General features: G+C 32.5%; 2 protein-coding genes across 2 annotated transcripts in view; one reads left to right on the top strand and one right to left on the bottom strand.

Annotated features, from left to right (window-relative positions):
- Positions 1-16,613, bottom strand: part of LOC143057334 (uncharacterized) — a 52,419-nt gene that overhangs the window by 35,243 nt on the left and 563 nt on the right. The window contains exons 2-10 of the mRNA XM_076230635.1: positions 11,072-11,220; positions 10,259-10,397; positions 9,389-9,492; positions 3,899-4,102; positions 2,784-2,958; positions 1,972-2,246; positions 1,336-1,491; positions 673-892; positions 17-159 (exon numbers count right to left, since the gene is read on the bottom strand). Of these exons, the coding sequence (XP_076086750.1) occupies positions 17-159; positions 673-892; positions 1,336-1,491; positions 1,972-2,246; positions 2,784-2,958; positions 3,899-4,102; positions 9,389-9,492; positions 10,259-10,397; positions 11,072-11,220 (1,565 nt within the window). The remainder of the gene's footprint in view (positions 1-16; positions 160-672; positions 893-1,335; positions 1,492-1,971; positions 2,247-2,783; positions 2,959-3,898; positions 4,103-9,388; positions 9,493-10,258; positions 10,398-11,071; positions 11,221-16,613) is intronic.
- LOC143056600 (protein FAM200B-like) lies at positions 4,178-8,223 on the top strand. Its single transcript, XM_076229698.1, has 6 exons — positions 4,178-5,422; positions 5,722-5,952; positions 6,190-6,478; positions 6,716-6,951; positions 7,165-7,292; positions 7,518-8,223. Exons 1-6 carry the CDS (start codon positions 4,743-4,745, stop codon positions 7,952-7,954), a joined length of 2,001 nt encoding a protein of 666 aa, XP_076085813.1. The 5' UTR covers positions 4,178-4,742; the 3' UTR covers positions 7,955-8,223.

Here is a 16,613-nt window from a genome sequence, read left to right as displayed (position 1 = left end):
GTAAAATCTATCTTACATCAACTGCACTATCCATCTCTGGTTTAAATATTAGTCTGATATTGAGAAATTCTCCAGTTATGTTGTAATCAACAGCTGTCTTCATAACTGGGAAAATATCATTAGAGAACCGACACCAAGTCACAATTTTGGAATTTTGATCTAGAAAATAGAAAGAAAAAAAATACATAATTAGATATAGAAATAAATTTGTTTAAAAAAAGTTCAACACCACTGACCAGTACACATATGATTTGTATATATTTTCATTGGTTCATTTTGTTAAAGCAAATTCACATTATTCCATCTACAAAACAATAGTTTCCTAAAAAAAAAATCCATTTTGAAGAATTATTTTCTTGAGGCCCTTTTTTTTTTGAATAGTAAATAATTCATAGACGTAAGAATCATGGTTATAAGATTGTACATTTCATATGCAATCAGGACATAACTTCAGTAGTTGTTGGTTGCTGCTGAGCATATTTGTTTTTCGTTTATTGTTTTGTCAGCAATCATGTCAAGTTCATTGGTTGTTTCACATTATGATATGTCAGGTTTAAGTTATAAGTTTTGCTCATCATTGAAGGCCATACAATAACTTATTGTATATCTCCACATATCTGTTCAGAATTTGTTTTATAATGCATTCCTTTATTGTAGTAAAATATAATTCACCATAAAGTAACTGAATGCCACAGGACTTTCGAGCCACAGGAGTACTTGTATCAACAGGTTTTGAAACATTACTGTCAGCAGGGTTATTGACTATGTCATATGGGTGTGGAGTTGTTATTGTCTGATCTGTTGTAGCTTCTGTTTTACTGGGTACTGTAGGTAGTGTGCTGTTTCCATATTTATCAGATAAATATCTGGAACAATTGCAATAGTCACAAGCCTGGAAAATTAACACATGTGTTCCTTTGAACTGTTTTTTCTTTCAAATGTTAAATAAAATAACTTTCTTTGAACTTTTATTTCTAGTTTTGATTATGACAGAATATTACACATTTTTAAGGCTTAAAGGTGTTAGTACAATACAGTACAAATAGCTATAAAGAAATCTTCTCTAAATTTTTGTTATTATTATTTTGATATGGATGATGTTTTACAAACAAAATCAGTGCAGTATAAACTTTAATGTTTATAATAGTTAGTATATTGTTTTTACAATTGACTTTATAAATTTTATATTCAAATTAAAGTTATGGTTGAATACATATTTTTTTTTCTAAAATATATCCATGGGTATTTTGAAGAGTTATTAATCTTGATGAAATTAAACAAAATTGTCATAAAGAATGTAAGATATCAATAATATTTTCCCATTCCTCCCTATACCTCTGGTACTGGTTCTACTAAACAGCACTGGCACACATTTGATGCCCAGTCAATGTCTTCTTTATATTCATAAGAAGTTATAACAGTATCTGGTCCGTCCCAAAACAAAATCTCTGTCACAGCAATTCCATGTCCTTTTGCTGGTTTCACTGAAATCTGAGAGATAAAAACACATAGGTCAATTCGAAATAAAATAAATCCACAAATAGGGCACATTACACAGTATATCATTTGAGACGTGTATAGTTTTATTATTTCTTGCCACTAAAATATCTGACATAACAAAAAAATACAAGTTAACTATAGTTATTTAGTCTCTAGTGAAGAGTTGTCTCATTGGCAATTATAAATCATCTCCTTTTTTTTTTATAGTTAATGTGGGTTCATTATTATTCATTGGATACCAATATTAGTGGATTTTGTGGGTATAGGTGAACCACAAAATCAAATGTTCAACAAATGACAAACTTTCTAAAGGCTTGAATGAAGACTTTGGCAAAACAACGAAATTAAAAATCCACAAACATGCAATTATTCCATTATCCATGAAAATTGGTACCCACAAAAATTAATGAATCCACAGTAAACAGCCTTAATAAAATACACTGTTAATCCTTGAAATATATATGAGCTTACATGATATGTGCCTCCATTTTTGAAACTAGCAGGTCTGAAATATGCCCCAGTCAGCATCTGTTGTTTTTTCTGATCTCTGGCAAGCTTTACTGACATTGTATCATCATAAATATCCGTATTGATGTTTGCTGGATGATACTGAAGGGACAATTTCTTGCCACTTAGATCTTGAAGTTCAAAAATTTGCAGTTTTTGCCAGTGAGGGTCCTTGCTCATTGAAATCAACCTTGTTGGACATGCTGAACCCACTGGATTAGCAAAGTGCAAAAATGAACCTTAAATAAAAAGGAGAAATTAAGTCAGAAAATGAGCATTTTCACATCTGTTGCATACACTGTAAAAGTTGGTACAAAAGGTATAAAGGAAGCAGAATAATTAATTTGAAATATTGTAGTTTTCTACTAAATTATAATTCAAAAGGGAGATAACTCTGGAAATCTTATTAAGAATATTAAGAATGTATAGTGATTTTTTTTTGGTTTTGTAACAAATAATCAAGTTTCAAGACCCAAATATATAATTTATCATCTGAAAGCACATTATAAGAGCTATTATCTCATAATTTATTTAAAACTCTAACGTTAAGTGTCAGTTCTTTTGAAACCTAGTTTGTTTTCCTGGTACATGTATTATCATTAAAAATTTGAATAATTTTACACAACCTGTTGCTGGGAAAAAACTCATTGATCCATACTTTTATTATATTTTCACTATAGCACATTATATAAAGAACATTTTTGCAAAGTATTACAAAATTTAATCTATAACTTAATCTACCTTAATAATTACATTACTAAAAACACAATACATACCTGATATTGTCTCTGTTGAACTAAACCAAACTTGTCCTGCTTCAAAATTTGGACCATCAACTATAGTACCTGATACAGGTTTGGAAGGGTCATACAAAACTGGTGATGATTTCCCAATTAGTGAAAGGCCTGCTTCATTTGTGACTTTTATTTGAATTGTATATGGAATGTTCATCTGCAAAAATAAATGTCAAATGACTGCACAATCACATGTGAGGTTGGAATAGGAAAAGAAATATGCATCAAATTGGTTGGTAAAAGAATAATTTCTGCTATTTGGTCTTTTGGGATAGTTTACTGCAATACTTTATAGGGGCCTTGGTAGCTGATTGGTCTTATTAGTTTATCTGGGACAACATCCCTAATGCTCCTCGAAATGAGGAACTCAAAAGTCACGTGTAAAGAAAAAATCTCTGTGTAGTGATATTGGACATATTTCTGTTTTTTACAAATGACTGAGCTTTACCATTTGTGGTGATAAGAAAGAAGAGGAACATAGAATAACTTTGTAAAAACTATGGAGCTATTAAATGTGTTCAAAGTATTAAATTTTCAAAGAACTTATTATGTTAAAAAGGAGATATTTTACCACAAGGAGCCGCATCAGGAAAGGATGTTCGGGGTATGCTAATTTACGGGAAAAGTTATCTCACTTCGTACCCCGAAAATTTAACCACATATGTGAAAATGTCACAGCTTCAAAATGAGCTATCATACATATCCAAGTTTACGATATGGACTGAGCTACAGGAAAAAACGTTACCATTACCGCCTATGTAAAAACAATTAAAGATATTGACCCATCTACAGAGTTTATTAGCCTGTTAACATTGTGGTCGCATGTGCCTTTTATTTCAATAATGATTGCCTATGATTGTCAGTTTTCATCAATGACATGGTTCTCTCATACTGCCTCGATCCATCCATAAAAACTGGCCACCACTATACAGTCACTTCACAGCAATTTCTTTTCTCAGTTTTGTTTACTTTGTTGATGTATTCAGAATACGGATAAGAAAATGCCAGATTAGAATCAAATTAATGTGTCATTCAATTGGTCAGACAGACAGTAAAGTGTTTTTCTTTAGTGAGAATATATATATACTGCTACATACTGTAATATTCAAGTTAACAAAGCTGTATTCTGTATAATTGCTGGTCAGCTCTATCCAATTAACTTCTAATATCTCTTCAGCACTGATAAAACATGAGGTGTTCTTCCATAATGAAACTTCGTAAGTTGCTATACCAGACTCAGGATCACTGTAATTTGTCCACTGGACTCTTACGGTTGAATTGTCAGAAGTGTATGCTAAATCCTAATAATAAAAAATACAGATTTAAATTATTTTTTTTTTAGATAATATATTTACAATATCAGCAGCAACACATACATGTGATTCTTCCGGCGGGAGTCAAAATCTCCCGCTTTTCAGACCCTCTTCCGTCCCTCCCGTTAAAATTTGAAATCTTCCGCTTTTTGAAAATTTAAACCTCGAAAAATTTTCAGTTGACATTTTGTTTACAAAATTTCTACGGACAGAGAAAAAGTCCGAGAAACTCGAAATTGTTATGGGAAAAGTCCGAGAAAAACGGAAGTTACTATTTCCTGTGTCAAAGGTAAATATGGGGGCAATTAGCGTGGATTAATCAATGATGAAGGTGTTTAGGATTAGACTGACACTGTATATACAGCAATAAAAGTTGATTGGTAATTAACTGGTGATCAGCTGGCTAGTTTAAGACACACGCCTTGATGATTAAAAGTGAAAGACCGACAATGGATTAATTTGTACAAACAACGATTCGGCGATCTTTGATGCTGTTGAAAACACGGAACTGAACTTCAAAGAATTATGAAATAAACTCAAATATGATATTGATGGCTTCTTTTCTACCCAAGCCAATGGAATACATATATAAGAATATTTGTCTTGGGCAATTTTATAATTTGACAAAATGCCGAAACGTATGTTATCACCAAAGGCTCCAGCAGCAAAGAAGACTAAGTATCTTGCTAAGTTCAACACTTCCTGGAAATCTGAATTTAACTGGTGCAAGGCCAGTGCCAAGGGTACAGACCATGCCTACTGCACTTCATGCAAAACTGACTTCAAAATATGCTACGGTGGCCGCAATGATTTGACAAAACATATGGAGACAGCTAACCATCAGAAAGCCCACAACTCCATCAGCTCAACACCTTCTGTTAGTAGTATGTTTAGTAGTGGTACCAAAGTTGACAATGTTGCTTATGCTGAGGTACTTTTCGCCAACTATATAGCTGAGCACAACTGTGCATTCCTGATGGCTGACCACTTTACTGACCTTATCAAGGCTATGTTTCCAGACTCTCCAACTGCACAGAAGTTTGCCTGTAAGAGGACCAAGACAACCCACATCATCACACAAGCTTTAGCACCACACTGGGACAGTAAAGTAAATGACATGTGCCGTACCGAGAAATTCACAGTAATGATAGATGAGTCAAATGACAAAGGTGACAACAAGAAACTCAACATCCTTGTACGTGTATACAACCAGACTTTACGTAAAGTGTCCACTCAGTTCTTTGGCATCCCAACCTGCAACATTGGAACCAGCTCATCAATATTCAACTGCCTGAATCAGGTATTCATGTAAGTACATTTTCTACATTTCTAAAGTTTATTAAAATAATGTGGGTATACATCAGTGAGACAGCAAACCATGTACAAAAATAATTAAGAGAAATCAAGAATGCATAATACAGTCTGAAAATTGTATCCTGTTTAGATATATTATTGTTGTAAAAATATTTTTTATTAAATAACTGAATGAAACTTGAACAGTTGAATAAAATTTAACATAATGAAAATTATTTGTCATATGATATACCTCACATGTACATTTATTTGTAAGTGATCAAGATGTTAATCTTTTTTTTTAATTTTTTCAGTGATAGAGACATTCCTTGGGCCAACTGCATTGGATTCTCATCTGACAACTGCAATGTGATGATAGGCAAGAACAACAGTGTCCTGACCCGTATTCAGCAGATGTCACCAAGTGTGTTCAACGTAGGGTGTGTTTGCCACTTAGCCAACCTCTGTGCACAGAAGGCCATCAAGACCCTGCCATTGCCAGTTGATGACTTCTTAGTGGACATCTACTACCATTTCCATCATAGGTATCACATTGTAGTTATTATCTCTATAAATGTTTAAATAAAAAATTGTTCCAAATAAATTAATTTTATATACCTGTGTGCTAGTTAAGTTTTAAAAATGAAAAATAGTATTTCAAATTAAAGAATGTGACATGATTGCCAGTTTGTATGAGACAAATGTAATAATTTTATTTAATCAAATATTAAACTAACACTATGGTATTCAAATTTCTTTATTTTTAAATTTTATTTTTTCAGTTCGACTAGACGAGAGAATTACAAGCAGTTCCAAGAGTTCACAGAGACTGACCCAATGAAGATCATCAAGCACTGCAATACCAGGTGGTTGTCTTTAGAGAGGTGTGTTCAGCGTACCCTACAGCAGTGGCCAGCTTTGAAGAGTTACTTTCAGAGCCATGCAGAATGTGAGAAGCCAGGTCGTATCAACAGATGTATGCAGCACTTCACCAGTGACCAGATGTGGCTGTACTTTGCCTTCCTTGAGTTTGTCATGCCTATCCTGAATGACTTCAACGTGATGTTTCAGGTATTTTATTCTGATAATATGTAAATTTTAAGGCATAATTTGAATATTTAAATTAAAATATGTGAGGTATAATTCAATGAGACAGCAACCCAAAGACAAAAATATGTCAACATACAGTATTCAACAGTCTAGAGATGTCTATACAATATTTCAATATATTTAAACAATTCTTAGTCAGTACAAATTGTGAACGTTTCATTTTTGTCAATTGATATTAATAAATATTTTAATTTGTAGGCTGGTGAGTCCATGATTGGTTACTTACACACAGAAATGGTGAGACTTCTTCGCAAGATGATGGGTAAATTTGTTACTACAATGACTATCACAGCACAGTCAGACATCACAAAGGTAGACTTCAGGTGTAAAGACAACCAACACGACAACACCAGAATTGCAGTTGGTATGAAAGTTAGAGAGTTCCTAAGTGACAATGATGACCTAGCACCACAGACAGTCAGCAACTTTTTCAGGTATGTTTATTATGTGTTAACAAAGAAAAAATAATCTAGGGTATATGTTCATGAGATAGTCCACAGAGAATACATGCAATACAAGAGAAAATAATCCCATCAGAAGTAATTGTTCATTACTGATTAGTTTCCATTTCAATTCACACAGAATATACTTGCTTAAGTGTATATCAAGTTTTGTACATTTTAATAAATGTTTAATTTCTATTTCAGTACAGTCAGGGAGTTCTATTGCACTATGACTGAAACCATGATAAAGAAGTTCCCATTCCAAGACAAAGTTATCAGAGGCATCAGTTTTCTGAATCCACTCAGCAAAGACAAGTTATCTCCAGATGAAGGTGAGTTTTTTGTTAGTCTAGTAAGTCAAAACTGTCACAAGATAAAATTGAGTGCTTGTTACAAACATAAAATTGATCAGGTGTGGGGAATATGTCAATGATACTGAACTGCCTATGGCTTATAGAGAAGATATAATATTACATAGCACAGCATTTAATGTTTGAATTATGATTGATCATTGAACTGTTTAAACTTAGTACTTATTATTTTTTTTCTTTTTTCAGTTGTCAGCTTGTCTGATAGGTTCCTCAACTATAACCAGCAAGAGACCAGTCAACTAGAAGATGAAGCTGCTGAGTATATTCTTACTCCTCTGTGTGACTTACCAGCATTTGATCCAGACACTCCTTCACTCAACCAGTTCTGGACCTCTATTGGCAACCTGAAGCTACCAACTGGTAAACTACAGTTTCAGCACCTGTTTGCACTCAGCAAAGTTGTACTAGCCCTGCCACACTCCAATGCTGACACAGAAAGAACTTTTTCCATGCTAAAGAAGATCCAGGCTGACCCCAGAGACAACCTAGCTGATAAGACCATCCACAGTCTACTTAGTGTTAAGATCAACAACCCAACAGACTGTCACCAGTATAAACCAGAACCTGAACTAGTCAAAGCAGCAAAGTCAGCTTGTGCCTTATACAAACAGTCTCTTTCTTGAATTGTGTTTGAACTCATTTTGAACAATGATTAGTGCTCTTGTTGATGTAAAAACTGTGCTTTATATGTTTATTTAAATTATGTTCTCTTATGACATTTAAACAAGTGTGCTTTAACTGTTGCTTAATATAATTTTTCAATTTAGTGCTTTAATATAAACATAAGAAACATTCAACATAGTGACTATTGTTTGAAATTTTATATTGTTCTCTTATTGTAACTTGTTATAACATATCTTAATATATTAGATGAATAAAAAATTGAAAACCACTTATCTTCTATTATTATCAAGTAAAAATGGCTATACAGGTGTTTAAAGGTATAGAATCATTGTTATTTCATCAAAAAAGGAATATATGTAGTTTCAACACACACAAAAAACAATGCGTACGACGAAAAAAGGGTCGATAAAAAATCTCCAGTTTTGAGACCCAAACTCCAGCTGAAAATTTCCAAATCTCCAGTTGTGGCTTGACCACTCTGTCACATGTATGGCAACATAAAGACTTTTGAGACAAAAAAAGTGCACCATAAGTCAGATGAACCCTCTCTAGTATTTAAAGCAATATTTCATCACAGTTTTCCCAACTGGAATTCTTATATGATGATTGTAATTTTAACTCAATTTGTAATTGTCTAATTTGTAAGGGCTATGCATATAACTGGACAATTTAGCATTTATTTAGATGAATGGGAAATGGTTTTGTGCAGGAGAAAAGTAAGCAATTAACCAAATTATGCTATTAAGTGGTAAGCAATTAAGTGGAGTTGGCTGTAAAACTATAGCGAAAAATCAAAATTCATTTCAACCAAAATTTAAAACAGTTTTTGAATTAGCTACATACAAAAATTGCACTATCATTTCCCATGTTCAATGGACCGTGAAATTGGGTAAAAACTCTAGTTTGGCATTAAAATTAGAAAGATCATACCATAGGGAACATGTGTACTAAGTTTCAAGTTGATTGGACTTCAACTTCATCAAAAACTACCTTGACCAAAAACTTTAACCTGAAACTCGCACTTTCAATTTCTATGTTCAGTGGACCATGAAATTGGGGTCAAAAGTTTAATTTGGCTTTGAAATAAGAAAGTTTATATCATTAGGAACATGTGTACTAAGTTTCAAGTTGATTGGACTTCAGCTTCATCAAAAACTACCTTGACCTAAAACTTTAACCTGAAGCGGGACAAACGGATGAACGAACAGACGGACGAACAGACGCACAGACCAGAAAACATAATGCCCCTCTACTATCGTAGGTGGGGGCATAAAAAAGTTATTGACCTGATAAGTTGAGAATACCATGTTTGATGACTATACATATAATTTATACTATTATGACCATCAGCTGATTTATAAAATTATTTTGCTCCTTATTGTTGCTGTCATATCAAATTTATTTATTATAAGAAAAAATAAAATATATAATACCATGTTATATAATGGTCCAGCAGTCATAGTACCATACAATGGAGGTGTTGTATCCACTGTGAATTTGTGGTGAATCATTCCACAGTCTCCGGATTCATCTGTAGCTGTAATGTATATATCAATGAATTCTATTATTGGCCATAGTCTGTATTTAGAAATAAGATTTGAATAATTTTTGACTTTGCCTTTTTGTAAAATGCTTTAAACTAGATTTCTGAATACAAAAGGTTGCAACATGACCTTTAAATGTATAAATCAATGTAATTTGGTTTTGTTGGATAGTTATTTCATCGACACTTAATTTAAAATAATTTCTCATACAGTAGATTTCCAATAGCTGCCATATATTTAAGTTCTAGTCATGGTTTGTTCAGTTTAAATAAACAATCATTAAGTTGACAAACATCCAAAATTAACAACTTGAAATAATTTAAAAAGGGCTGTAGCAATAGTATACTCTGGTTACTATTTGCATTGTTAGAGTGCTGTCTTAGGGACATATTCTCACAACTACTTTTATATAGATATTTCTATGTTGTGTTAAACTATAATTTCAGGTTAGAGTGAAGGGAGGCACATGTTAAAACATTTAAACCCTGCTGCATTTGTTTACACTGGTCCTTAGTTAGGAACCTGTTGTTAAGTATTTGTCGTTTTTTGCGTTTCTCGTTTTTTTTATATAGAATAAACCGTTGGTTTTCCTGTTAAAATGGTTTTACACTGGTCATTTTTGGGGTCCTTTATAGCTTGCTGTTCTGTGTGAGCCATGGCTCCCTGTTGAAGCTGTACTCAGACCATAATAGTTTACTTTTACAAATTGCAACTTGGATTGAGAGTTATCTCATACCACATCTTCTTACATCTACCTACCTATAACCCAAGCATAGTATGTTCCTCCAGGTTGTAAGTGTAATGATGTCACACTGTAGAATGTATTCTTATTTATGTTAAGCAGTGGTGCAACATTAAATCTATTTTTCTCATTGGTATCACTTTTTTGTCCATCAATCTGAAACACATGACCAAAAACAATATAAACAAGAATGTGTCCATAGTACACGGATGCCCCACTTGCACTATCATTTTCTATGTTTAGTGAATCCTGAAATTGGGGTAAAATCTCTAATTTGGCATTAAAATTAGAAAGAACATATCATAGGAAACATCTGTTCTAAGTTTCAAGTTGGTTGGACTTCCACTTAATGAAAAACTACCTTGACCAAAAACTTAAACCTGAAACAGGACAGACGGACAAAGGATGGACGCTCAGACCAAAAAACCTAATGCCCCTAGGTAGGGCATAGAAAATCAGAATTTTATTTTATTATGATTTTAGTTTTTTGCACTAAAAATCAGCAAATACATCTGTTCTTGAACTAGAAAAGATCTAATAGAGGAATTAACACCAAACTACATATACAAAAAAATCAAAATTATACTAAATTTTTTTGCTCTAAACACTGTTAAAAATCTCTAAAAGGTTTAATTTCTTAAGGAATAAATACAATAGAAGAAATCACAAATTTTGACTATTTGCTTTGTATTTTAAAATTTGAGGTGAATACACATTTGGATTGAAAAAAAAATCATGTCTAGGACATAAATAATTCCAAAAAGCAGTAAAGCTTGTTAATAACATGTTATATCCTTTTTCAAACTTGAATTTACAATAACATTTCTTACATATTGTTTACAATCTGTTCCTACTGCTCCTGTGTTGTTTGATAGTCCTACATAATACATCATTATTTCCAGCTTAGATGTAAAACCTTCAAACTGTATATCTATGTAGGTATCATTGTTAATAAAGTCTCCCATAATGATAGATCCACCTCACGGTGGGTATGGTTGTCCTGCGAGAGAACGTACTGTGCTGGTGATTTGGTCCTGACGGGTGCTGGTGGGTCCTGATTCTGTGCTGGTGGGTTTGTTTACATTGTATCAGAACGGCAATAAAACGACTGTTTTGTTGCTTAATTTTTCTCTGATGCGTCATAAGTACCATGCAAAGTATATTACAACAATATAAAATTGCAAAAGTCGTGCAAGTTCGTTAAACGGAATTGTCCTGACGATGTGCTGGTGATAAGAAAAACGGTCCTGGTTCTGTGCTCCTATGTCCTGGTTCTGTGCCTTTATATTTTAGTTAAAAGTGGCAAATATTCAGTCAAGATCATTGATGCTGTACTGTTATTGACTACTAGTAATTAACTGTTGTCTGCTTTCTTGAAATTGACATTGTTATGAATCTGTTTACTGTTATTATGAGAGAAAAAAAAACACCTATTTTTTATTCTTTTTTTAATTAACTGTGATTTTATTTATTGGCCTGTTAATGGAACCCTTCTTGCCCCCTTTTAAGATAAGAAAATATGTTTACGATTTTCGGGATTACGATCATTTTGCAAGATCGCCAAAATACGTTGTAATTTATACAATACATGTACTTATATAAAGTAGATGATTTTGTATGTTTGTTGCCAATGGACAAATTTCCATAAGAAACCAAAGAAAGTATGTGTTAACAACCATACGTCATTGTACGACCTTCAACAATAACCCATAAAATAAAAATGTAAAAGGTTTTGTATAAAAATGGAGAGCAAAAATATAGAAGAAAGGACTTTCTGAGCGTTTGAATCATATGTCTTTAGCAGCTTAAAACACATTTGTTTGTGAAAAATTGAGTGCTGACTATAAGAATGACAATAGTATTGCGGGTTTGTTTGTTTGGTTTTTTTGGGGGGGATGGGGGATAAGTTAGAGCGAGGTTACAGTGAAAGTGTTAAGCTTGGAATAGTTTCCCGTAAGATTTAAAAGTTGTATTTTAAAAGAAAAATGTATCTTACAGCTATTAAGAATCACTTGCTGTATCTGTAAGATTTTTTCAACATATTTTTTTTGTCTGAACGGTTATCAGGTATTTTTTTTCGAAAGTTCGATAGAACACTAAAAAAAATTACTATTTTATGAAAGGGCAGACTAGAATATGTCAGAGAATGAAGACGAGATAACCTAGAGAACATTAACAAAACTAAGATTTCTTAGCTTTTTCATTTCAAAATTCCAAAATAAATAAATATTTTTGATAAAGAATTGCAGGGGAGGAAGTGAACAATGTGTCCTACTTTTCTATATTTAAATATTTTTATGAATAAAAAATCAAATGTGCCTTAATTATGATTGAAAATGAGTAAATGGAAAAACTACCAAACTAAAATACATTTTTATTTTAATATTGGTAATATCACTAAGCTTTTAAGTTTTGTGTGTAAAACACACCATCTCTGTAGTAATGACTCCTTATTAAGATATTTCACATCTCCATTTTTTTTCTGCATTTTTTTATATTGTGAATTCTTAGTATTATTATATTAAAATGTAGACTTAATTTATATTTAAAAAACCTGAATCTAAAGCCAGATAAATCAAACATTTTTGTTTCTATCTATCCGTTTCCAGGACTTTAACAATCAACGTAAAAACGCCTGGAAAGTAAAATGCGTACTCGGCTGTCTGTAATCGACCATTTTTAGACACCCTCCTAAAAAACAAGCCGGGGTGGGGGTTCAGAGATGCAAATTAAGTACTTAGATCAATATTTTATATTTTCGTGTATGGTTTATCACCCCCTCCTGTGGCCTGTCAATTACGAAAATGTGCAAACTGCAATAGTATCAAAACAGCACAGACAATGAATAATAGAGATATAATTTTGTACATATACATGTATCAAGGGGAAACTTCTTGCAAAGCATTATTATCTATAGTTCATTATTGTATTTAGTAGAAAAAGAGAATTTGGTGAAAATAAAATCACTATTTTTGTAGAAAATTCACAGACCTTTGTACAGAAATTTTTGTTATGTTTAGCATGGGATCAACACAAGGGTACATTATCCTTAAAAATCTATTTAAAAGTATTTGAAACTAACGTTTGCTTTGTTAATTGTGCCTTCAATTTCAAAAATTTAAATATCTCGTAACTTCATACTACCAATTGAGTATAAAACAAGTAAATAAGTTTAAAAAAGAAATTCTTAGATTAAACACCTAGATTTAACTTTAAAAAGTCATAACAGTTTAAAACAATACAAATCTACACACACAAATAACTGGCTTAATTTCAACTGATATTCAACCCGAATCGCTATAAGATCATATATAAGCTCAACTGTGTCGAGGGATCGTGTGAGGTTCATTTATTGTCTTGGCGTCCGTATTACAATGACCAAATGTCACCAAATGATTTTTTCAAGAGTGAATCTAGGAAAAACAATATTCATCAACAAACCAGACCACTGTCTGTTAAAATGTATTCGAGTTTTTAGTTACAGCCGATTCCATTGAGTATGTAGGCAAATGTTATATCTTTGGTTAGCTTGCTTGTCAGCTAAACCGTGAAGTCATTGTTAGGTAAGGTCTATACCCTCCTTTCGAATAAGCCTGGTCCTACAGACAGAAAGATGCGTCATTTGTCGGACTAGTCTACTCTTAAAGTAGGGTAGTTTACATAACCTAACAATGACTTTTCTGTTCAGCAAGCAAGATAACCAAAGATATTCCCTTTGTCTACACACTTATTGAAATCGGCTTTAATATTGCAAATGTTCAAGCAATTAGGGCAAAACTTAACGAGTAAAAAAATTCAAAATGTCTATCACCTTGCACATTTCAGAAAATTCTGATCAGATAACGAAACTTGGTCCAGCAACATTTATAAGCAATTTAATATTTTGACCCTCACAGTTTTCATTCACCACAAATATTCTCGTTACAACGAATCAAATACCAGTTGCAGCCTTTTGTTTATCTATTAATATATGTATACGGATAAAGTTATGAAAGGCAGCAGGGTCACCAGGGTGAGGAGTCCATGTCATCTGAAATAAATGCTAAGCATAGATCTAGAAAGCGGCAGATAATCATGGCATTAAAAAAACTCTCTTCTTTTCGACTTTTTTTCGAACAAATTGACACATAAAATGAATTATATAGTATTATGGAATTTTTAACTTGTGTTCAATTCATTGGTTACACCTTTTACTAGGATAGCAGTCCTGTCAAGTATGAGCTGGGTAAAATATTTCAGAAAAGAAGATGGAAATGTGAAAGTTTCCGTGCGTCAGGTGCAACAGCATACGAACAGCTAACATGTCTCGTCAGGGTGGAAGCTAAAAAGTCCACGAAAATTTGATTTAAAACCTTTATTCGTTCCAACAAAGATATTGTGATTTTGTTGAGGATTTAACCATCTACGACAACAAAATTTCTTTTTTTTTAGAATTTACAGCTCTTTTATAAATATATGCAAAGCAAACCATTGATTAAATTGCTTGCTATGATTGTTTGGATGTTTGTAAACGACAGGTAAGTAGTCTGTTTACTATATACTACAATTTATTTGGAAAATAAACATTAACTTCAATTCCTGTCAGTTTGTATTTGTCCAATCAAATCCCAGTATGTATTGAAACTCCGCCTACCTATTGTTTGAAAACATCCAAGCAAACATAGCAAGCAAGTCAATCAAAGTTTTTTTTTGCATGCTTTTATAGAAGAGCTGTACTATATAATGCAAGGAAGCGTTTAAGTCTTTCGCCAAAAAATACTATCAATTTCTTTTTGTCCTATGTAAACTTACGTACCATTTCCTTCCATTCATGATCATTAAATTGAACTGTAAAATATTGCTTGGTACCTTCTTAATTCCTTTATGAGTCTTATGTAAACATAATTATGACAATAACTGTTGTGAGAACAAGATTCACTGCACACTTTTAAAGTTCTGCTTCATCAAACATTAAAATGTGAACTTAAGTTTTGAGACTTTTTTAATCTACACGATTGGGATTTTTGTATATGAGAACATGGTTTATCTATTAGTTGAAAATGCGGCTTTGAACTAGCTTTCAGTACCTGCAAGCATTCGTTATTCAATAATGTGTGTCTTTGTGTTATTATTTTATGTAATAAATTGTTGTGTTGGTACACCACTATAACAATGAAGGAGGAAATGAGGAGGGTTGGTTGGGTGGAAGTGGGGAGGGGTATGCGGAGCGCTAACTAACATGTCTATGCGGCATTGGCTTTGATCATTGTTGAAGCATCAATGTATTGGGCATTTAAAATATCTTAATAAAACTATTCTTATTTTAGATACTATATATTGTTATCTGATATTGGACGAAAGATGTTACCCTTTTATGTAATTATTTAATACAAGTTACGATAATTTCAAAACACATATTAAACAGCCAAATGGATGCACAAGAGCTAAAATAGGAGTCATAGATCCTATTGACAACAATTATCTGCCCAATTTTATTGATTTTGTAACATTTGTTTCAAATATGACCAACTTCTTATCCAAAATCACCAGCACCGTATCAGGACCCACCAGCACAATGACAGGACCCACCAGCACAGTATCAGGACATGAATAAATTGAGAAAATGCTAAATGTTAATAAATTGCAATGTTTTTTCACAAAATAGTTTTGTCGCGTGGATTGCGGTATAGAAAGCGGACTCTATGAGCATTTTTGTTTTATTTTTTCAGTTCGAGATTTTCTGAAAATGAGCATTTCTGTGTTACGCTTACTGAAAAAGTTTAGAGGGTCAACTTTTTAATGGTTTACATATGAACCCATAAGAAACAAAATTGAAAAATCTCAACCGTTTTCTTCCATTTTTTATGAGTGAAAACGTCAAAAATCATTATTTTCGTCTTTGTTTACATTTTTTCATTGATCACCAGCACCCGTCAGGACCAAATCACCAGCACAGTACGTTCTCTCGCAGGACAACCATACCCACCGTGCACCTATGACAACAGAAAAATACAACTTGTCAAACTTATTCTATTCACACATCTCACTCAATTGTCAATTTCATAAGAAAGATAAATTATTTCTTACACTTTTGATCATATAAACATGAATTTCTACATATCTTCTGATATATAAAAAAAACTCAAGGACAAAAACTGTCACAGATATATATAATTTACAAAACAGCCTTCAACAATGGACAAGACTACCAAACCTTATAACAAGCTGTAGTTAATTTCAATCATGACTTCTTTGACAACATAATTTGAAAATTTTTTCTTTTCTTTTTAGATAAGCTTAAATTGTCACAAAATATGAGCTTCCTATTGAAACAATTTTACATCATAACTGACTTCAAAATATTCAACCAATGTAATTACTTTCCACTGCTAA

Source organism: Mytilus galloprovincialis, chromosome 13 (genome assembly GCF_965363235.1).
Source record: "Mytilus galloprovincialis chromosome 13, xbMytGall1.hap1.1, whole genome shotgun sequence".
NCBI classification, from domain to species: domain Eukaryota; kingdom Metazoa; phylum Mollusca; class Bivalvia; order Mytilida; family Mytilidae; genus Mytilus; species Mytilus galloprovincialis.
This window is presented reverse-complemented; position numbering and strand designations above follow the sequence as displayed.